Source organism: Ceratotherium simum, chromosome 24, assembly GCF_057802395.1.
Source record: "Ceratotherium simum simum isolate JZ-2026a chromosome 24, ASM5780239v1, whole genome shotgun sequence".
NCBI lineage: Eukaryota > Metazoa > Chordata > Mammalia > Perissodactyla > Rhinocerotidae > Ceratotherium > Ceratotherium simum.
The window spans coordinates 4,360,417-4,377,372 of record NC_141923.1 but is presented as its reverse complement, the minus strand read 5'-3'; the positions used below and the strand labels follow the sequence as shown (position 1 = coordinate 4,377,372).

Here is a 16,956-nt window from a genome sequence, read left to right as displayed (position 1 = left end):
CATTTCTGGTAAACATAAAGCACTCCCACATCAGACAAAGACCAAAGTATAACACTTAAAACAGTACAAGTTTTGATTTTAAATCAATATTTCAGGTAAAATTTAATTTAAAATAATAGTAAAACCCTACTTTAAGAAAAAATTCTAAAAGCCCCCATTTTTTAAAGACATGTCTTGAAAATATAAAATTAACTATCAGCAAAAAGAAGAAATAAAGTTGGGAGTTGGCTAAGCAAAATAATCAAAGAAAGAAGAATTTAATTGATGCTCTGTGACTGCAAATTTAGTTTTAATTTACCTATATTACTTCCATGTAATTGAGATACAATATAACGGGGGAGCAAAATTCAAAAACCAGCCTGGGGACAAAGGGAGAAAGACGAGTCAGGTCAGGCCTGTGCCATGTCTAGGCCTTGTACAGAGAGGGAACAGAGGCCTCTGGCCAAGCCATCAGCTTCTCCTGAGCTCAAACAGCCCTTAAAGGGATCCCTGAGCCCCAGGCAGGGGAGCCCATGTCATCCCCAGATCCTGCTTGGGGTGCCTCTGGTGGGGCTGGAAGGGGTCCTCTCTGTCTCTCAGGGCTGTGAGGAGGCCCATTTGCAATCCTGGAGAGAAGTGCTCTGTAAAGTGCACACCAAGCCCACTGCACTCAGGCAGTGTTGTGACTATACCACGCAGACTGCAGTCTCTAGCCCCAGCCCAAAATGATGGCTCAGAACACTGCAGGCCGGGAGGCCACACAGCTACAACAAGACATTTCATTTTGAGTTTAAAGCTGTTCAATCCTCTAATGAAAGTCTACCGCACTTTGTCAGACTGTTGTTTCTTGGCTGGTTTTAAAGGCCAGGCTCCCTGGAGCACTACAGCGACGCTTCACTCCGCCATGCACCTTCTCAGAGCTCAGTGCCACTCTAGCCCACAGAAAGGCAGTTCCCAGAATCCCGTGGCTCAAGTCCCTGGCTCAGGGTCCAGAAGTGTAGTGCAGAGCTGCCAGCACCTGGGGACAAGGTGTGCTCTGCCTTCTTGATCAGTAGGTAAACGTTAAGGAAACTATTCTATAATTAGAAGAGAAATAAAAAATCCCCTGAAATTACATCAATTACAGTAAGAAAGGCTATATGAGACTGTGCAGAGATGGCAACTGGCAGGGATAAAGTAAATACAATCCCTGAAATATGAGAGCAGTACGTTGCCAGGAGATCATAATTCACACTCAAAGCCTCCAATGCCCAGAGCCACCATCGTCTACACAGAAGCCTAACTGAGCTAAAGGAGAGGAGCCATTTGAATTACGTATGCTTTTATGATATGGATACACTTAAATGAAGACATTTCCACATCAGGAATCAGATACACATCTGTCCAAATAAATATGTGACTTAAGATAAAATAAAAATTATTATTCTCTGAGCCACAAAGCAAATATTTAAAATGTCTACTATGATCTTCTTTCTTAAAAAGAGATTTAATCATTATCATCAATTTAGATAATTTTTAAAGCCCCAAATATACTTACAAAACCACTTCATGTAACGTAAGAATGTTTGGGTGTGGATTCAGGCGCCTCAGTGCTTGTATCTCTCGTAGATTGTTCACTTGCTCAATACTATTGTGTAGGTAAAAATAAATAACTAATTTGTAATTTAGGTCAACTTTAAAATTAGGGTTATTAAACCATTATTTATTATCCATGATCACAACTGAAAAACTCACAAATATGTCAAGCAAGTTAATCAGGTTTTATTTCTTCCATTAGCAGTTGAAGTTAAGCATACCTTGTTTCTGCATTATCTTATAAAAATCAAGGTTTTATAGCTTTGGACATATATTCAAAATTTTCCCATCTAACCTCCCGAAAGAATAATTTGGTAGTTTCTTTTACAATTAATAAACATAGAAACAGATATCAAAATTTCCTATCAATCAGTTTATGGGAACTAACCAACTGAGCAATGTAAATACCATCTGAAAATAAGCATTTTTTGTTTTGTTTTGCAGAGAAATATTTGCCCTGAACTAACATCTGTTGCCAATCTTCCTCTTTTTTTTTCTGTTATGTGAGCCACTGCCACAGCATGGCCACTGACGGACGAGTGGTGTAGGTCTGCGCCCAGGAACTGAACCCAGGACGCCAAAGCAGAGCATGCCAAACGTAACCACTAGGCCACTAGGGCTGGCCCCAAAATAGGCATTTTATTTATTATTATTTTTTTTGTGTGTGAGGAAGATCGGCCCTGAGCTAACATCTGCCAATCCTCCTCTTTTTGCTGAGGAAGACTGGCCCTGGGCTAACATCTGTGCCCATCTTCCTCTGCTTTATATGGGATGCCACCACAGCATGGCTTGACAAGCGGTGTGTCGGTGCACGCCCAGGATCCGAACCGGTGAACCCTGGGCCGCCGCAGCAGAGCGCGTGCACTTAACTGCCTGCACCACCGGGCTGGCCCCAAAAATAGGCATTTTAAATTTCCATGAACAGACCCATCCTTCCTTCTTATCTTTAATGCAGGTTGTACATTTTTTCAATTTCATGCACCTAGTGAAGGTGTTCTCTCAGCAGGTGTGTCTTACTGCAGGCTTTTCTTTACAAAGACTGCTCTGCCTGACACCATGCTCACATCCAAAATCACACCAGTACAAGTTTCACAGGGGCCGATGGCCTGAGACTGTCACCGCCCTCCAGACAGAGTCATACAAGAGACACAGCTCCCCAAGGATGGGCCTGTGGAGTCATACCCAATCAAACGACCCGATTCACCAGACACTTCCATCTTAGAGGTTCTGAAAGGAACTAACTGTGGGAATATTCTTCTTTCTTTGAATTGGCAAAACTCTGTTCCACCAACTTTTAACATATGGTGTAAAGCTCAGCATTTTGTTTGGTCATTCAAAGAGTAGTGATAGCCAATAATACATTATTATTGTTTTAAATCAATGTGGCCGAATATTTTAAGCCTCTCTCATGCAAGCCAACAAACAGGAGCCTGATATATAAGAGCCTGAATAGTCTGAGTGTGAGGATATTTCTGACTAAAAGTTTTAGATCCCTTTTTCATTACTATCCCCTATTTCCTCCCTCACACCCAGGATGATATTCAAACTGTTAGAAACTTGTGTGCTATAGTCAACAATCAACTAGAAAAGACACAGCCTACAATGCTGGAGCAGGGTCGTAAAGGGGGCCTGTGTTGAACCAGGCACTAATGCTTTAGTTGCTGGGAAGAGGAGAGGTCTGGCGAGTGCTGGAAAAGGGGCCAGGTGCAGGGTGGCAGGTTGAGGGCAGCACTCAAGAGGCTCAGGATAGCAGCTATTTACCACCCAGAATATGAGTCTTTCACTATTCTTTTTTTAAATTATTTATTTATTTATTTATTCCCCCCCCCCCAAAGCCCCAGTAGATAGTTGTATGTCATAGATGCACATCCTTCTAGTTGCTGTACGTGGGACTCGGCCACAGCATGGCCGGAGAAGCGGTGTGTTAGTGCACGCCTAGGATCCGAGCCCGGGCCACCAGCATCAGAGTGCGCGCACTTAACCGCTAAGCCACGGGGCTGGCCCTCACTATTCTTATAACCATCACGGATGGCCATGCTGGTGCGTACAAGGACCAGATCACAACACTGTCTATTCATTACGTTGGCTTAGTACCCACCCCACCACCTGCTCCTTATCAGCACCCTAGACCGCAGCATCAGGGCTTCCCCTACATGCCTCTAGAACAGTGCTTCCCAAAATATGTGCCACAGAACATCAGTTCTCTGGAAAATGCTTTATGGGGAATTTCATGTTCAAAAAGCTTGAGATAGGCCCACTCTATTTCCTTTTGGAGAGCCACAATTTACAGGTGATATTAAAAGATTTCAAAATCCCTACAAAATAAAGAGAACAGTTTACCTTTATTTAAACCAAAATTTCCCAAACTTTTTGGCCCCAGGATCCTTTCTTACATACTACTGAATCACCATCACTTAGTACTAGGGCTCCAGAGAATACACCACTCCAGACCACCCTTTGAGTGACATAATAGAAATAGTTTTTTTACTTAGGAGAGGGGAGATGAATAAAGACACTGATAAGACAAAAAGAAGAAAAAAAGAGCAAGTAAAACATTCTTTTGGGGGCACTTATGTAACGGATTATAGAGCATCTTTCAACTCTCTTCCCTGGGATCTGCATTGGAAGAGGCCAACAAGATTCTTCTTCATGGTCCCACACCATGAGAGGTCCCTAACTCAGCATCAGGCTGCTGAAGAACCCTCACCTCCACCTGGTGCCTGTCATGCCTTTCCCCGTGGCATGCCATAGGTCAGTGGTTCTCAACCAGGGGACTTTGCTCCCCAGGGGACATTTCACAATGCCTGGAGACATTTTTAGTTGTCACAAGTTGAGGAGGGGGTGATGCTGGCTTCCAGTGGTAGCAGCCAGGGATGATGTTTTAAATACCCTATAATGCACAGGACAGGCCCTACAACAAAGAATAATCTGGGCCCACATGTCAATAGAGCCAAGGTTGAGAAACGCTGCTTTAGGTGCAAAGAGCAAGAAACCAATTGGAGCTAGCAATTCTAATTTTTGAACACCCTATCTGAAAAAACTTAGTTTTTAGAACTGGATAGTCAAACAGCCACATCATTTAGACAAACAAATATTCACTTGTCTCATCTTCAATATGAAAACTAGTTATCATACTCTGAAACATATTTTGATTATTGCAGATAGAATTATTTTACGTCTCCACGGGCATTCACTCAGAAATAATGAACTAATGCAAACACTAGAAAGGCGCATTTCTCTGGGTATGGCTAGCCATTGTTCAAATAACAGTGCTTACAAAAATTCAAATCAACTCTGTTCCTTCTTTTAAAATTCATGAAAAAAAAAATCTAAAAATCTGGAAGTAACCACTTTTCTTTGCCTTGGAGTTGCTTTAATTTTGTGGTTAGGTGACATTCAATTTATTTTTTTACTGTTCTGCTAGAAACAGAAAATATGGAACTGAACATAGAGGAATGTAGGCAGCCTCTGCTTCAAAAAGAACCAGACGCTATCTACCATAAATGGATTTTTACCTACAATTGGAAAAAATTATAATTACCAGGACTAAGTCTTTAAAAAATAAAAAAAAAAGATTAATTATGAAATTTCAGCATTTCATTTTATTGGAAGGATTTTATGGAAAATAAGTTTATCTAACCAATCCAATCTATAGGAAGAAAGTCCTTAAGGTGAAGGGGAAAAAGAAGTGGTTATATTAATATTAGACAAAACAGATTTCAAAATAAGGATTTTCACTCAGATGAACAACGTGCTGGACCCAAAGATAAGTCTCAATAAATTTCAAAATACTGAAGACTTACAGAACATGTTCTATGACCACAATGGACTTAAATTAGAAATCACTAATAGTAAGCTATCTAGAAAAGCCCCAAATATTTGCAAATTAAACAACACATCTGAATATAACCCAGGCGTAAAGAAAAAATCACAAAGGAAATTAGAAAACATTTCAAACCAAGTAATAAAGCAAGCACAATATTTCAAAATTTACAGGATGCAGGTAAAATAGTGCTTAAAAGGATATTTAACCCTCTAACCAAAGAAATGGTTAAAATCAGGGGCCAGCCCTGTGGCGCAAGCGGTTAAGTGCACGCGCTCTGCTGCAGCAGCCCGGGGGTCCCAGGTTCAGATTCCGGGCACACACCAACGCACCACTTGGCAATCCATGCTGTGATGGCACCCCATATAAAGTGGAGGAAGATGGGCATGCATGTTAGCCCAGGGCCAGTCTTCCTCAGCAAAAAAAAACGGAGGATTGGCAGATGTTAGCACAGGGCTGATCTTCCTCACAAAAAAAAAAAGAAAGAAAGAAAGAAATGGTTAAAATCAATTGTCTAAGTTTTTACCTTAAGAAGGCAGAATAAGAAGAGTAAATTAAATCCAAAGCAAGTAGAAGAAAAGCAATAATAAAGAGCAGAAATCAATGAAATAGAAAACAGACAAAGAATAGAGAAAATTAACAAAGCCCAAAGTTCGTTCTTTGAAAAGATTAATAAAACAAATAAACCCCTAGTAAGACCAATGGAAAACAAAAGAGACAGAAAACACTAATATCCCCAACCAATATCAGGAATGAAAGAGGGGATATCACTATAGGTACATACTAAAAAGACAATAAGGGAATTTTATGAACAATTGCATGCCAATAAATATGACAATTTAGATTAAACAAATTCCTTGAAAAACATAATTATCAAATCTGACAAAAAATAAAACTGAAAATCAAAACAGCCCTATGTTTATCAAAGAAACTGAATTTGTGATCAAAAGCCTCCTCGCAGGTCATGGAAGTGTTCTAAAATGGGGTTATGGTGATGGCTGCACAACTGTATAAATCTAAAACTCACTTACAATGGGTAGATTTTATGATATGTAAATTATATCTCAATAAAGCTTTAAAAAATCACAGAAAAATCCAAATTATTTGGCATAGTTCTAAGGGATTGTTTAATATTCCATGACACGGATTTACCATGATGTTATCACCCATTCCACCCCTTTGTTTTTTTTCCAGCTTTTTACCACTATGAATGATATCTGAAATAAACCTCATGTATGTGTGGAGGTGTGAACCCTTCCCACAAAGAAAACTTCTAGGCCCAGATGATTTCATCGGTGAATTATTTCAAACATTTAAGAGAGAAATACTCTTAACACATTTCACAAAAGAAGATACATGAATGGCCAATAAGCACACGAATAAGTATTAATCATCATCAGTCATCAGGGAAGTGGACACTGAAACCACAATGAGATAACACTACACACTCACCAGAATGGCTACAATTTAAGACTAACACCACCAAATGTTGGTGAGGATATGGAGCAACTGGAACTTTCATTCTTTGCTGGTGGGAATATAAAAAGGTACAATCATTTTGGAAAAAAGCTTGGCAGTTTATTCTTATAAAGTTAAACATATACCTACTCTTGACCTAACGATTCTATTTCTAGGTAACTACCTAAGAAAAATGAAAACATATATCCACAAGAAGTCTTGTACAAGAGTTTTATAGCAGCTTTATTCATGACAGCCCCAAAGGGGAAACAACCCAAAAGTCCATCAACAGGAGAACAGATAAACAGATTGTGTTGTAGTCATAGATTGGAATGAATACTACTCAGTAGTAAAAAGGTATAAACTACTGGTCCAACAGCACGGATGAATCCCAAAGACTTTATGCTGAGCTAAAGGAGCTGGACACAAGAGCACATACTGTGAGATTTCATTTAGGAATTTCTGGAAGAGGATAAAGGGAAAAAAAAAAAACCCAGAATATTGGCTGCCTGGGATGGGGGTGGAGAATTGACTGAAAAGGGAAATGAAGGAACTTTCTAGGGTGAGAGAAATGTTCTGTATCTTTTTTTTTTAATTAATTAATTAATTAATTAATTAATTTTTCCCCCAAAGCCCCAGTAGATAGTTGTATGTCATAGCTGCACATCCTTCTAGTTGCTGTATGTGGGACGCAGCCTCAGCATGGCCGGAGAAGCAGTGCATTGGTGCGCGCCCGGGATCCGAACCTGGGCCACCAGTAGCGGAGCGCATGCACTTAACCGCTAAGCCACGGGGCCTGCCCAAAAATGTTCTGTATCTTGATTACATGGGAATATCTATTTGCCAAAATTATACAGTCAAGAAATGTGTATTTCAATGTATGCAAATTTTGTCTTAAAAAGAAAGAATTGTATAATAATAACCAAGTGGGGAAAGAGACTGGGTGGAGGTATAGATTAAATAAAAACCACAGGGTTGTTTATTGTGGCTGCTGGGTACCTGGGGCTCATTATGCTGTTCTGTTTACTTTGTACATGTTTGAAATCTCCTATAATTATATTCTTTTTAAGTAAAAGAGCTTCTAGAGTGACTCATGAATTTCTTGCATTTGTTTTTATTTATAACCTTTCAGGGAAGACTTCTTATTTTGGCAAAGTAATTTGAGGATCATTTAGTGATATAACTTGAGAAAAATTGTGTACTAAGTCAAGACGGCTGCATTACATTCTGCAGCAGTGAAGAACGCTGGAAAGAACACAGGCTCTGGATCTTCACAGACTTGGGTACCACACTCAGCTCTATCACTTGCCAGCCTGGTGACACTGGGCAGGTTAGGGAACTCATTTCTCTAAACCGCGGTTCCCCAAGCTGAAAGAAGGTAACGACAGCATCCTTCTCCTAGGGTTGCAATGAGGATTAAACGATACATGTACATAATTCATCTGGTACTGGGCATGGTACCAGATGCCTACTGAACAACTACTAAAATCTTCATTATTATTACTGCTATTATCTCACTTTAATTTTCAAAATAGTCTTCAAACCCTATTAACTTGCACTATCTGCTATTGGTAAGTTCATCTATTACTATGTGCCAGCACTGTGCTAAGTGCTTTACCTGCAGTATTTAATTTAACCCTCACAACCATCCTATGAGGTAGATACTGTGGTTATCCCCATTGTATGAATAAAGAAACGGAGGCACAGAGCAATTAAGGAATTGTCCAAGGTCACATAACTAAAAGTTGAAGAGTTATTAGTTCTACCTTCAGAGTCTGAGCTAGTAACTCTATACTGACTAAAATTAGCACATGTGTGTTTTCTTATTGCTTCAGGACACAAAGAGAGATTCTACAAGTATTAAGACTAAAGACTTTTTTTTTTTAAAGAGACTGATTCCATTTCTTTATAACTATTTCTATAAGAAGAATACAGAATACATTCATAGCAAAAAAACAGCCTCTTATTAATCATGTACTTCTGGTGAGTGTAAGTGGGAGGACATTCTGAAGATATACCAAGAAAGATATCAAAAGGACTTGGTCATGTGCAGGCCGTGGGCAAGTGACTAACTTCATTATTCCCAAACTAAGGCTTTGAGCGGACTCTGGAGGAAAACAATCCTCAGGAGCTGAAAGTACCTTTCCTGATACAGTACTAATGAATTGGTTTATTTTACCTTACCTAGACTTCATATTAGCAAAGATGATTGCAAAAGCTATCAATTTCTATTTCAGTAAGAGCAGAAGGAAAGAAGCGGAAGTAAAACTTGGAGGAGGTAAGGGTCAGAGGCTCCAAATACCAACCTCTTTCTGCCTGCATGACTCAGTGTGATTCTCCTGTTTCCGCTTCTCGTTTCTCCTCCCACCCACACAACTGTGCAAGGTGACTCTGAGGATTCACTTAGACAATGATAAGTAGAGCAGAAATGGATTTTTAAAGGAACCTAAAATTATTCTTCAAGTGAATAAGATTAAATTGTTTAAAAATGATGATACTCCAGAACTCTAAAAGCTAGAAATATGTTCACAGTTAAAAAACAAAAACAAAACCAAAGAACAGCATTAAACTTGTGGATCAAGCATCAGTGACTAAACATCCAACAAATTAGCAACCTGATCCCTAGAGATGACAGCAAAAGCAGCTTTCTTTCTAGAAGAAACTAGAAAGTCATTTCTTCCTATAGATCAGAAATAATAGCAATACCTTTATCGGAAGAAGCTTATGAGCAATATGAGTCATTCCAGATCTCCTACGGCTGTTTTCTGTTTCAATTTGTTTTTTGTGTGTGTGTGAGAGGAAGATCAGCCCTGAGCTACATCTGCCAATCCTCCTCTTTTTGCTGAGGAAGACTGGCCCTGGGCTAACATCCGTGCCCATCTTCCTCCACTGTATATGGGACGCTGCCACAGCATGGCTTGCCAAGCGGTGCGTCGGTGCGCGCCCGGGATCCAAACCGGCGGACCCCGGGCCACCACAGCAGAGCGTGCGCACTTAACCACTTGCACCACTGGGCCAGCCCCTTGATTTGTTTTTTACTTTTTATTTTGAAATTATTTTAAACTAACAGAAGAGTTTCGAGGATAGTACAAAAAGTCCCCTTTACTCAGCTTCCCCTATGTTAATATCTTATAGTCCCCTTCACTCAGCTTCCCCTAATGTTAATATCTTACATAACATTTATCAAACTAAAAATTAACATTGGTACAACTCTATTAACTAAACTAGACACTATTTGGATTTCCGCAGTTTTTCCACTTATGTCTTTTTCTTTCTCAGGATCCAAAATAACACATTGCAATTAAGTTGTCATGTCCCCTTAGTCACCTCCACTCTGACAATTCCACAGTCTTTCTTTGTTTTTCACTACCTTGATGGTTTTGAGGAGTACTGGGTAGGTATTTTGTAGAATGCCCCTCAATTTGGGCTCGTCTGATGTATTCTCATAATTAAACCGAGATTATGGATCTTTGGGAAAGAATACCACAGAGGTGACATGCCCTTCCCATCCCACTATATCAAAGAGTACATGATATCAATACGTCTTATTACTGATGGTCTAATCTTAATCATTTAGTTAAGGTGGTATCTTCCAGGTTTCTCACTGTAAAGTTATTATCTTTCCTTTTCTACTTTCTATTATTTAGAAGCAAGTCACTAAGTCCAGCCCACACTCAAAGGGAAGGAAATTAAGCCCCACCTCCTGGAGGAAGGAATATCAAAAAATTTGTGGACATAAGTTAAAACCACCACAGTAACTAATAAATATTCGCGGGGAGATCATTTGAGGCTGTGGAGAACTCCTGTTCTCTTTTAAGTTTCACCTACTAATTCTAGCATTCATTAGTTTATCTTGCCTAAAGAAATTACTGTGATATTCTGATGATGATTTTCTATTTCCCTCATTCCTTCTATATTTATTAATTGGAATTCTTCTATAGGGAAAAATTGTCCACTCATCCCAATTTATTTATTCATTCATTTATTTATATCAGGATGCACTCATGGTTATTTGACCAGAGATAGATAGAAAGAGATGTGTAGTATATATGGGGTTAGTATATAAACACACAAGCTCTGTCTGCTAAGACGGCCTAGAGGCATTGACATTCCAGGAGCAATGAGCACACGTGGTGCCAAGATCTTGTTTTCTAAATACTCTCTCCAATAAAAGGAACCACTCCTTAGAGAATGGAAGATTCTAGGGGCAGGAAAAATACAAGATGACCCTAGAGAATCTTGTAGTGCCAACATGTAAAGAAGTGTTTAAAAAAGAAAAAATGAGGCATGTTAAAAGAACATAGAGCCAACCTGAAAGAGCTCCCATGGCCAGAGCTGGACCCATTATTAAACAAGTAATGACAGTATGGGATTATAATCTCCTATAGTTTTGAATATATGTATCAAGAGCAAATAAGAACTCACAAGAATAAACCCAAAGTCCAATTCCCCTTTGGTTTGGATTACATAGCCTAGCAGATACCTGTCAAAATTAAGCTCAAGACTCTATCGGTGACTCCATACATCAAACAGTCACAAAATACCACTAGCCCAGAGTAAGTGGACTTCCTGTGAAATAAAGCCAACATGTGAAATTGTGATTTACACAACAGAAATGAAATCCTGTTCGTAATCCCACCCACAAACTCTAAAAAAAAAAGGTAAAGCAATACTGGGAGTGACATCAGCATCATGGCGGAGTGAACTTCCCCCACTGAACTCTCCCCCTCCAAGACACAATAAAAAGGACATTCATATTCCAACAGAAGCTATTCACACAACACAGGGGACGTCTGAGGCACCCAGGCAGCCGTACACCCAAGGACTGAGGTGCTAGAATCTCCAGAGTAAGTGAAAGGAGGCTCCAGCTGACTTGGTGCCAGCAACTTTGGCCCACCGCACTCTAGTTCCAGCTTCTTTGGCCCACCGCACTCCAGTTCCAGCTTCTTTGGCCCACCGCACTCCAGTCCCAGCTTCTTTGGCCCACCGCACTCCAGTCCCAGCTTCTTTGGCCCAGCGGTGCTCCAGTTCCTCCTTCTTCGGCCCAGCACACTCCAGTTCCAGCGTCTTTGGCCCAGCGCACTCCAGTTAGAGCTTCTTTGGCCCAGCACACACCAGTTCCAGCTTCTTTGGCCCAGTGCACTCCAGTTCCGGCTTCTTTGGCCCAGCGGCGCTCCAGCTCTCCCTTCTTTGGCCCAGCGCACTCCAGTTCCAGCTTCTTCAGCCAAGCGGCGCTCTAGCTCCTCCTTCTTCGGCCCAGTGCACTCCAGTTCCAGCTTCTTTGGCCCAGCGGCGCTCCAGCTCCAGCTTCTTTGGCCCAGCAGCGCTCCAGCTCTTCCTTCTTCGGCCCAGCGCACTCCAGTTCCAGCTTCTTTGGCCCAGCAGCACTTCAGCTGCAGCTGCTCCAACCCACTCGCACCCGAGCCCCAGCTGCTTTGGCCTAGCTGTGCTCCAGCTCCAGCTGTTTCCATGCTTCCCCACCAGCAGCCTCCACTCAGCCACACCGCAGATCAGCCAGGGGCGAACAAGAGTGCCCACGGATTGAGGCAGGCCAGAATACACAGCCCTTGACCCCCACCCAGCAGCATCAAGAGGAAACTGCAACCATATAGTTTCACTATGAGGAAAGGTAATCCAACACCAACAGGCAGCATGCAAAAATATATTAAATCTCCAGACCAAAAGGAAAATGACAAGCATCCAGAAGTCAACCCGGAAAGCACAGAAATGTATAACCTTAACGACAGAGAATTCAAAATAGCCATCATAAAACAGCTTAATGAAATACAAGAAAACACAGACAATTCAGTGAAATCAGGAGTTTCTTCACAAAAGAGATTGAAACTATTAAAAAAACCCAATCAGAAATCTTAGAGATGAAAAACACAATAGAGGAGATAAAGACAAATCTGGAAGCCTTAAGCACCAGAGCTGACAATATGGAGGAAAGAATTAGCAATATTGAGGACAGCAATGCAGAAGTGCTCCAGATGGAGGAGGAAAGAGAACTAAGACTAAAAAGAAATGAAGAAACTCTCCGAGAAATATCCGACTCAATTAGGAAATCCAACATAAGGATTATAGATATTTCAGAGGGAGAAGAGAAGGAAAAAGGAGTAGAGAAGTTGTTCAAAGAAATAATATCTGAGAACTTCCCAAACCTGGGGAAGGAGCTGGAAATACCAGTGAATGAAATCAACAGATCTCCTAAACATATCAACACGAAAAGACCCTCTCCAAGGCATACAGTAGTAAAGCTGGCAAAAGTCAACAGCAAAGAAAAAATATTGAGAGCAGCTAGACAAAACAAAATAACATACAAAGGAGTTCCTATCAGGCTCTCAGCCGATTTCTCGACAGAAACTTTAGAGGCTAGGAGAGAGTGGAACAATATATTCAAAATTCTAAAGGACAAAAACTTTCAGCCAAGAATACTCTATCCAGCAAAAATATCCTTCAGATATGATGGAGAAATAATAACTATCCCAGATAAACAAAAGCTAAGGGAGTTCATTGCCACAAGCCCTCCACTACAAGAAGTGCTCAAGAAGGCCCTCATCCCTGAGGAAAAAAAGAGAGAGGGGATTCAAAGTTTTGAACGAGGAGGAAAATAAGTCGACAAAACCATAAAAATTGCAGTCCTCTATCAAAATAGATTAGCAAACACTTAATTATAAAACCAAAGATCAAGGGAGGGTAAGCACCAAACATAAATATAACCTCATCATGTTAAACATGAACTCACAACACAAGAAGGAACAAGATGTGACAACAATAACATAGAAGGGGAAGAGGAAAGGGATTAAATCGACTTAGTCTAAAGGAATAAGAGGCCATCAAAAAATGGACTATCACATCCACGAGATTTTTTATACAAACCTCATGGTAACCACTAACCAAATAATCAGAACAGAATCATACACGATAAAGAAAGAGAAAACTAAGAGAACCCCCATACAGAACTATGAAACTGCACTGGTAGTCCGAAACACATGGAACAAGAAAGAAAAGAAATGCAAAAGAACCAGAAAAAGAGTGACAACAACAAGCCCCATATATCAATAATTACCCCAAATGTAAATGGACTGAACTCTCCAATCAAAAGACACAGAGTGGTGGGATGGATTAAAAAACAAGACCCAACAATATGGTGCCTCCAGGAAACACATCTCAGCTCTAAAGACAAACACAGGCTCAGAGTGAAAGGATGGAAGACAATACTCCAAGCTAATGACAAACAAAAGAAAGCAGGTGTTGCCATACTTATAGCAGACAAAGTTGACTTCAAGATAAAACAGGTAATGAGAGACAAAGAGGGGCATTATATAATGATAAAAGGGACACTCCACCAAGAAGATATATCACTTTTAAATATATATTCACGCAATACAGGAGCACCAAGGTACATAAAGCAACTATTAACAAACCTAAAAGGAGATATTAACAACAACACAATAATAGTAGGGGATCTTAACACCCCACTCTCATCAATGGATAGATCATCCAGACAGAAAATAAATAAGGAAATAATAGAACTAAATGAAAAATTAGATGAGATGGACTTAATAGACATATACAGAGAACTCCATCCAAACACAGCAGATTATACATTCTTCTCAAGTGCGCATGGAACAGTCTCAATAATAGACCATATGTTGGGAAACAAGGCATGCTTATATAAATTTAAGAAGACTGAAATCATAACAAGCATCTTTTCAGACCATAATGCCATGAAGTTAGAAATCAACTACAAGGAAAAAACCGCGAAAGTGACAAAGCTGTGGAGACTCAACAACATGCTACTAAACCACCAATGGATCATTGATGAAATTAAAGGAGAAATCAAAGCATATCTGGAGATAAATGAAAATGAAAATACACCGTACCAACTCATATGGGATGCAGCAAAAGCGGTCCTGAGAGGGAAACTCATAGCAATACAGGCCCACCTTAACAAACAAGAAAAAGCCCAAATAAGCAACTTCAAACTATGGCTAACAGAATTGGAAAAAGAGGAACAAACAAAGCCTAAGTCAGCAGAAGGAGGGAAATAATAAAAATCAGAGCAGAAATAAATGAAATTGAAATTAAAAAAACAGTATAAAGGATCAATGAAACAAAGAGCTGATTCTTTGAGAAGATAAACAAAATTGACAAACCCTTAGCCAGACTCACCAAGGAAAAAAGAGAGAAGGATCAAATAAATAAAATTAGAAATGAACAAGGAGAAATTACAACAGATACCAGAGAAATACAAAAGATTATAAGAGAATACTATGAAAAACTATATGCCAACAAATTGGACAATCTAGAAGAAATGGATAAATTCCTAGACTCATACAACCTCCCAAAACTGAATCAACAAGAAATAGAGAACCTGAATAGACCAATCACAAGTAAAGAGATTGAAACAGTAATCAAAACCTTCCCAAAAAATAAAAGTCCAGGACCAGATGGCTTCTCTGGAAAATTTTACCAAATATTCAAAGAAGACTTAATACCTATCCTTCTCAAACTATTCCAAAAAATAGAGGAAGATGGAACACTTCCCAACACATTCTACGAGGCCAACATCACCCTGATACCAAAGCCAGGCAAAGACAATACTAAGAAGGAAAACTACAGACCAATATCCCTGATGAACATAGATGCAAAAATCCTCAACAAAATATTGGCAAACAATACAGCAATACATTAAAAAGATCATACACCATGATCAAGTGGGATTTATACCAGGGACACAGGAATGGTTCAACATCCGCAAATCAATCAATGTGATACACCATATTAACAAAACAAGGAATAAAAACTATATGATCATCTCAATAGATGCAGACAAGGCTTTTGACAAGATCCAACATCCATTTATGATAAAAACTATCAACAAAATGGGTATAGAAGGAAAGTACCTTAACATAATAAAGGCCATATATGACAAACCCACAGCCGACATCATAATCAACGGGGAAAAACTGAAAGCCATCCCTCTGAAAACAGGGACTAGACAAGGGTGTCCACTCTCCCCACTCTTATTCAACACAGTACTGGAGGTTCTGGCCAGAGCAATTAGGCAAGAAAAAGGAATAAAAGGAATCCAAATAGGCAAGGAAGAAGTGAAACTCTCGCTGTTTGCAGATGACATGATCTTATATATAGAAAACCCTAAAGAATCCATTGGAAAACTATTAGAAATAATCAACAACTACAGCCAAGTGGCAGGGTACAAAATCAACTTACAGATATTATTCACTATAGCCAAGACATGGAAGCAACCCAAGTGTCCCTCGACTGATGAACGGATAAAGAAGATGCGGTATATATATACCATGGACTACTACTCAGCCATAAAGAAAGACAAAATCATCCCATTTGCAACAACATGATGGACCTGGAGGGTATTATGTTAAGTGAAATAAGCCAGAAAGAGAAAGACAAACAGGGCATGATTTCACTCATACGTGGAAGATAAACCAACACACACACAGATAGAACTGTTTGGTGGTTACCAGGAGCTAGGGGGGTGGGGGTGGGTACAAGGGGTGGAGGGACGCACTTATATGGTGACTGATAAACAATAATGTCCAACAAAAATTTCACAATAAAAAAATATATATATGTTAAAAAAAAAAAAAGGTAAAGCAATACTGATCCAGTGGTTTATTTTATTTTGCTTACTATGAATTTTTAAAAGAAAAATATGTTCTGGCCAGCCCCGTGGCTTGGCGGTTAAGTGCGCACGCTCCGCTACTGGCAGCCCGGGTTCGGATCCTGGGCGAGCACCAACACACTGCTTCTCTGGACATGCTGGGGCTGCATCCCACATGCAGCAACTAGAAGGATGTGCAGCTATGACATATAACTATCTACTGGGGCTTTGGAGGAAAAATAAATAAATAAAATTATTAAAAAAAAAAAGAAAAGAAAAATATGTTCTAATTAACCACTTTTTTTTTTTTTTTGTGGAAGAAGATTCGCCCTGAGCTAACATCTGTTGCCAATCTTCCTCTATTTTGTATGTGCGTCGCTGCCACAGCATAGCCACGAGTGGTATAGGTCTGCGCCCAGGGAACCGAACTGGGGCTGCCGAAGCAGGGCATGACGAACTTAACCACTACACCACC

General features: G+C 39.9%; 1 protein-coding gene across 2 annotated transcripts in view; it reads right to left on the bottom strand.

Annotated features, from left to right (window-relative positions):
• The window catches only part of MOK (MOK protein kinase), a 61,203-nt gene that overhangs the window by 18,486 nt on the left and 25,761 nt on the right, over positions 1-16,956 (bottom strand). The window contains exon 3 of one of the 2 annotated variants that reach the window (XM_014790554.2): positions 1,517-1,606. The exons of the other annotated variant lie outside the window; for it this stretch is intronic. Coding sequence (XP_014646040.1) covers positions 1,517-1,606 — 90 coding nt within the window. The remainder of the gene's footprint in view (positions 1-1,516; positions 1,607-16,956) is intronic. 2 annotated transcript variants of the gene reach the window in all.